This window comes from Gossypium hirsutum, chromosome D06 (assembly GCF_007990345.1).
Source record: "Gossypium hirsutum isolate 1008001.06 chromosome D06, Gossypium_hirsutum_v2.1, whole genome shotgun sequence".
Classification (NCBI taxonomy): Eukaryota; Viridiplantae; Streptophyta; class Magnoliopsida; order Malvales; family Malvaceae; genus Gossypium; species Gossypium hirsutum.
In genome coordinates, this window is record NC_053442.1 from 1,338,045 (window position 1) to 1,345,329 (window position 7,285).

Consider the following 7,285-nt stretch of genomic DNA (forward strand, 5'->3'; position numbering starts at 1 on the left):
TTGCGCATTTGACTCCAATAAAGTCCATATGATGCAAAGCCAATCATGGCTCTGTTGTAACCCATAAGCTCCGCGCATGCAAGGTTTGGACGAGTTGCAAATGTTTTATCGTTTATGGTAAAGACATTCTTTTGCAATCTCTCAATTGTTCATCACCAAAGCAGGGCGAAGTAAGAACAATTTTCTAAGGCTGAATGAAATATTAATTTTTTATAGTTTATATCTTTATAAATTTTTAAAGGATTAAATCGAATTTTTATAATTTTAAGGGGGGCCAAAATGTAATTTTACCTTTATTAATTTAAAATTATAAAAAATTTTAAATGGTCTAAATACTAAGCTTTCATTTTAGGGGGTCAGGCCCCTGCCAGCCCCCTCGCCTCTACACCAAAGCTCTCTGTACACCTAACTTGATAATGAATATTCTTCCATAATTGACAGCCATGTTAGCCAAGGTTATGTGAGGTGGTTGTGGCCCTCCTAGGAGGCGGATATGGCCAATAATAGGCCATGCTCCACCAGCTTCTGGTACTGTTTTCTTCAAGTTTGTGTTTCGTCTTGAGATCCATAGGAAAGAGAAAAGAAACAGTGGTGGAAAAGCAATGATCGCAACAGTTGAAGTTGCTGTGACTGAATGGAAATAATCCATTGCTAGATTGCTACTTCAATGGTTAAATCTATGATCTGCATGCAATAGATAATATGTGGGAGTTGGATTTATAGGGTTAGGTACTATCATCATCGACTATTCGTACAGGAAAGTCTTTTTCTATTTTTAATTTATGGTTTTCTCTCAATTATATATATTTATATGATTAAGTATTATCATGGTTCTTTCCATTATATACATACATATGTATGAATGCTTAGGTATGATTATTCATATAGAGAAATTGAATTTATGGTTCTCTCTCCATTATATATAGTTAAATACTATCATGGTTCTCTCTTTATATATATATATATATATAATTAGGTACAATCATCACCGTTTACTCATTCAACGAAAATAACTTTTTTTATCATTAAATATATGATTTTCTCTCCATTATATATATGGTTACAGATTATCATGGTTCTCTCTATTATTGACCTCTTATTCAGCCGATAACATCTTTTTTATTTTTTGTTTTTTTCTTTTAATATAAGTTTCGAAAGTTTTATATTCTATCTTTTTATGTTGTCTCTCTCATGGTTGAAAACTGAATATATCGACAGCTAAATACTATTGAAGGAGATTCGTTTTTGAGTTGAATACGGTGGCATTTTTCGAGTCTTTTCTTCGTTCTTCTCTGAGTGCTCTCTTAGATCTTCTTCTAATTGTTATTTATAGACTTTAATACTCAGAAAGCCTAAAAATTGAGTTTTTTCACGTGTTTGGGAAACAGGGTGCAAAATCGACACGGGTGTGTGGCCAGCCTATGTGGAAGTGCTCAGGTCGTGTGGATGCTGAAAACAACTCTTTTGGATCGACTTTGGCTTGTTTTTCGCTCCTTTCGGCCCCTATGCTCACCTAAATATAGAAACATAAATTAAAAGGATTAGGAGCATCAAATTCACTAATTTTCATAATAAATCATCTAAAAATGCATCAAAAATGGAATTAAAAACATGTTCTTTTATTGCTTATCACTATCTCCCAATTGCTCACCACCAAAGCTCTATGCACACCCAACTTGAGCACGATAGCAATCACGTACTAAAACACAATAGAGATGATGTACTTCAAGACAAGTCTATAGTTTTTAATGGAATACAATTAAAATTTATTTATTAAATAAATGCATAATGATAAAATAAGCTTGGGGTAATGAAGAAATGTCAAGCCTTTATTTTACTTTTTTTTTTGTTTCCTTTCGTTTTCCACTAAATAAGCTGTTGGATTATGCTTTATTCTTCTAATACGTGCCTATAAAATAAAACAGGAATTGTCCAAGAAAATATCCAATGTATAAATCTATTGGTTATCTATTCAAAATATATTTTTTATTCAATGATAAAACATTTATTTGTTTGTGATTAAAAAATATCCGATCATATGAATCTCTTGAGAAATAGATTTCATTAATTTAGTTTAGAGATGAATATTGTAGTCTGATTAATTTAATTAACTATCTTGTGATATTGGATCTCAATCAATATCATTGATGTTATTCTAAGATATTATGATTTTTTTATTTTTTTAAATAATACATAAGTTAATTGAGAAATTTTTTTTCATCATGATTATTATAAAAAAATTAGTGTATAATTTAAAGTTTTCGAAAGAATTTTTTTTTTAAGTTTTTCAATCAAATTTAAGATTTTAGAACTAAACTCAGGATTCAATGGAATTAACTACTAAGAGAATTGAACAAAATTGAAAACTGAAAAAATTGATTACATATTGATTTTCATTAAGATAAAACATAAGTTACATGACAGTTTCCTAATTCATAACTGCTCCCACTAATTGCTTGACTAACATAGCTTAAATTACACACAAAATAAAGCTGACTTATCAGCCATTACATCACATTTGAACATCATTCAAATCAGTAACTAATATTACTAACTTTAAATACAAATTACATAAGAACTAAATCTAGTTACACATGAACAAATGTTGCTGTTGTACTGGTTGAGCTTCAATGCTTCTCTGCTGTTGCATGGCAGGCCAAGGTCAACAGCTATTAGTTAAGATGTGGTTGGTCACTATGTCATAAACAAAAACATGACTGAGTAACTTCCCATTAATTTGTACTTCACTTTCTTGCAATTGATAAATTGTAAACGCAGCACCATTTAGAGGATCAAACCTCCTTTATATGCTTAGTAGAAAAGGGTTCAAAAACTGATCCGCATGAAAATTGTAACTCATGCAATATAAGATACACACCTACTATGTACTTATCTTTTTCAGGTAAGAGCAGAATTAACCAAACTTACATCAAGTCAGTCCACATCAAGAATTTTATCAAAAACCTTCCTTTTAAAATTGAAATTTCTTTTTCACACATACCTTGGATACAAGCAAGACAAATTATAAGAGCAACTAGAAACAAAAGAGCCCAGAAACTGCTACAATCACCACCATCCATAAACAGCTTGTGTGAACGTATCTTTCAGCCACCTAAAGCTCAACCTCAATGACCCTTTGACCTTACCTTCAACACGATACATCTTGTAGCTAGCAACCCTTTTCTTCTTTTGGAACTCAGAGTATTTGTACGGGTATCCTTGAAAACACAAGTTCAATGAGAAGAGCTATCCTTCAACTGGTCACTTGGATTAAGACTTGAGAACATAATTGCTCAATGAGAAATATCAACAGGCATTGAGACTTGAAATCATTAGTTTATTTTGGTAAAAAAAATCCAACCAACAATATCAATTAGTTGGCCATTTGGTAAACAAAGGCAGGAAGGCGAGGAGTTATTTTAACTTCCAATGGAGTTGCTTTAGGGCTCGTCAATCCTGGAGCTTCTCGCATATCAACTGCTTCTCCTGATAGTGTCTCAATCTCAAACCAATGCAACACATTAGCTAATGTAAGTTCCAAAATCTTAAGCGCAAACGAAATTCCAGGGCACATTCTTCTACCACTACTAAATGGAATCAGTTCAAAGTCATGTCCTTTTACATCAATGTCTTTATGAGTAGTCATAAATCTTTCTGGTCGAAATTCTGAAGGATCTTCCCATATTTGTGGATCACGTTGTATCTTTTGAAGATTGAGAAGAAGCCAAGTACCAGCTGAAACATGATATCCACTAACCGAGCAGTCTTCAATAGCTTCATGGATTACACTGAGTGGAGCAGCAGGGTATATGCGTAGTGTTTCTTTAATCACAGATTGAAGGTATACTAAATTTTTGGTGTCTGATTCAGTCACTAGGAGTCTATCCTTGCCAACATGCATGTCTAGTTCTTGTTTGACTTTGTTCAATGCATCACGGTTGTTGAGTAATAAAGACAAAGCCCATGTCATTGTGATTGCCGAGGTATCTTCCGCCGCTAAGATAAGATTCTGTTAAATCATTTACCATCAGACCATTAATATCGGTTTGAAATTGGAATTCCTTTGAAAAATGAATATAAATATCAAACACTTATTTTTCCAGATTCAGTTAAGAAATGAACGTACGAGACTGGTGGCTTTGTTGATGGTATCCGCGTCGTGCTCCTCTGTATCACTGAGAATAGATAGTAGCAGTCCCATGAAATCTTCCTCACTATTTGCCTCATTTTCAGCTCTCTTTTCCTTGTGCTCTCGTAACCATTCCTCCGCAACTTGGTCCAAATCTTTGGCTACCTTCTTCATAGACTTCTCGTCTCCACCTATGTCCAACCATCTCAGATAAGGCAACGCATCTGATATTAAGAACTTCCCACTTAGTTCAAAAAAGTCGTCTAACGACTTCTTCCGTTTCACGGTTTCATCTCCTTCGTATGAATTCGGTATCCGCTTCCCTACAACGATCCTTAGTATTATGTTTAGAGTAACATCTCTGAACCATCTCTTCATGTCCACCAATACTTTGTCACAGGTACTACTTTTCTTCTTGTTCCACAGCTGGTATAATTGTTGTAGGGATGTCTTCACCTCCAATTCCCTTACATGTTTAAGCAATTCGAGCCGGTGATTTGAGAGGAGCTCAATAGTGGAGAACTTGCGCACTTGACGCCAATAAGGTCCATATGGTGCAAAGCCAATCATGGCACAGTTGTAACCAAAATGTTCTGAGCTTGTAAGCTTTGGACGCGTGGCGAACGCTTTATCGTTTATGGTGAGGCATTCTTTAGCAATCTCCCAATTGCTCACCACCAAAGCTCTATGCACACCCAACTTGATGGTGAAGATTCTTCCATATTTATCGGCCAGGTTGCCCAAGCTTATATGAGGTGGTTGTGGCCCTCCTAAAATGCGGAGATGGCCAATAATAGGCCATGCTCCACCAGCTTCTGGTGCTGTTTTCTTCAAGTGTGTGTTTCTTCTTGAGATCCATAGGAAAGAGAAAAGAAACAGTAGTGGAAAAGCAATGATTGGAACAGTTGATGTTGCTGTGACTGAATGAAAATAATCCATTTCTGGATTCTTACTTTAATCTAAGATCTATATGCAATAGCGGAGATGAGAGTTGGATTTATAGGGTTAATTTAATGTCACCACAGCCGCAGGGGTATCATCATTCACCATTTATTCACGTTTAACTTATGGTTCAAAAGGTAATAAATTCTCTCTATGAATTTTGTGTCTCGTTGTGGAAAACAGTGTATTGACCTGGGAAATTCATAGATCTATATGAGGGAGTTGGATTTATAGGGTTAAATATTGTCTTTTAATTTAAGGTTGGAAAGATATATATATATATTCTCTTTTTATTTTGTCCCTCATGGTTGAAAATTGAGTATATCAACTGCTAAGTACTATTGAGAAATGCATTATTGTAGTTGTCTGAATGGCTAATTGTGATCAATCACAAGAGCCAAAACAGTCCATATAGTATTAGACCTCACAATTGGGCTATACGTCTCACAATAATCATAGCTCTGTCACCAACCTAGATTTATATCAAGCTATTGAACCACCGGGGTTCATTTTGATATTAAATAACTATTTATAACCAATATTCTTGAGAAGGGCATCTAATTCCTCCTTCACAGCTTCCTGCCAAGATGGATGCTTCATCGCCTCATGCACATTGACAGGATCAATTTCCTCGTGTGCAACAACCATATAAGATGTTGATTGTTATAATCGGATGCACTAAAGATTATAAAATTTTAAATTTGTGAGTGAATATAATTCTGTAATACTCAAGATAAGTTTTCAATTAAATTTTTGCGGAGAAAATATAGTTGATAATAATATATTAGAACTTTTTTTTTAACTTTTCATGCATCGATGTAATATATTTTTACAGTAACAATACCATGAAAAAGATATTAAAAAATACGCAGGTTAAATCTCATACCTTTTGATAGTTGTACAAAATAATGAATGGTAAATAAAAAATTATAAAAGTTATCCACTTGTTTGACGCCATTGCAAAAGTGAATAGAATAATACATAGAAGAAACTATGGTCATGATCAGGGTTACCATATCATACCCAATAATTACTATTATCATGGAGTTAACAATTATTTTAATCAAGACCAATAATAGTGGAAAGAAAGAGAAATGTAATCTAACTCATCTTTCAACCACCTTTAAATTTTTGCTATTATTAATGTGGTATGGATAAGCATACAGTACCTTAGTATCTTATAAAGTTTGATGAGGAAATGTTCAATTTCCATTTGTCCAATACAATTAGAATTAAGTGACTCGAATTCTTATTTAAATAAAATATTGTGGTAAAATAAAAATAAAAATAAAATCCCTATAGAATTATACTTCTTTTATTTTATTTTAGAATAAGGTTTTTTAAAACCTTATTAAACTCCATCTATTTGATATTGATTAGAATAAGGTGTTTCACTCCTATTAGAATATGATTTACAAGCCTATAAATAGACATAGTCTACTCCTCTTGTAATAATTCAAATTCGACGTAGTAAATTTTCTTCTCCTCTGCCCATGGTTTTTTCCCGACAGGGTTTCCACGTAAAATCTGTGTTTCTTTATTTTTTCTATTTCTATTTTCTCTGCGATATATACTGTCATTACCAACATTCTATTTTTACAAATTGGTATCAGAGCTTCCGGGTTGTTCATCTCAATCACGGTAATGACATCTTTGAAGTATGAAATTTCGCTGTTGGATCGCAACACCAAATTTGAATTGTGGTAGATAAAGATGCAGGCAATTCTTGAACAGATGGACTTAGAAGAAGCCCTACTTGAGGTAGAAAAGATGCCTTCAACATTGACGGAAGAAGAGAAGAAGCGCAAGGATCGAAAGGCGTTAACACAGTTACATCTGCATTTGTCTAACGAAATTTTGTAGGATGTGATGAAGGAGAAGGCCGCCGCTAGGTTATGGAAGAGGTTGGAACAAATATGTATGTCGAAAACTCTAACTAGTAAGCTGCATATGAAGCAGCGTCTTTATGCTCATTGTTTGAAGGAAGGCGCGTCTGTGCACGAACACTTGACAGTGTTTAAAGAAATTCTCTCAAATTTAGAGGCCATGGAAGTTCAGTATGATAAGGAAGATCTAGGGTTGATTCTACTTTGTTTGTTGCCCCCGTCTTATTCAACCTTTAGAGATACAATTTTATATAGCTGCGAGTCTCTCATAGTTGATGAGGTTTATGATTCTTTAACCTCGTATGATAAGATGAAGCATCTTGTGGTT

General features: G+C 33.9%; 1 protein-coding gene across 1 annotated transcript; it reads right to left on the reverse strand.

Moving 5' to 3' along the window:
• Window positions 1-2,616: 2,616 nt before the first annotated feature.
• On the reverse strand, window positions 2,617-5,689 carry LOC107935576 (cytochrome P450 CYP82D47). Its single transcript, XM_016868201.2, has 2 exons — window positions 4,127-5,689; window positions 2,617-4,009 (listed from the first exon to the last, which is right to left on the reverse strand). Exons 1-2 carry the CDS (start codon window positions 5,066-5,068, stop codon window positions 3,374-3,376), a joined length of 1,578 nt encoding a protein of 525 aa, XP_016723690.1. The 5' UTR covers window positions 5,069-5,689; the 3' UTR covers window positions 2,617-3,373.
• Window positions 5,690-7,285: the final 1,596 nt, after the last annotated feature.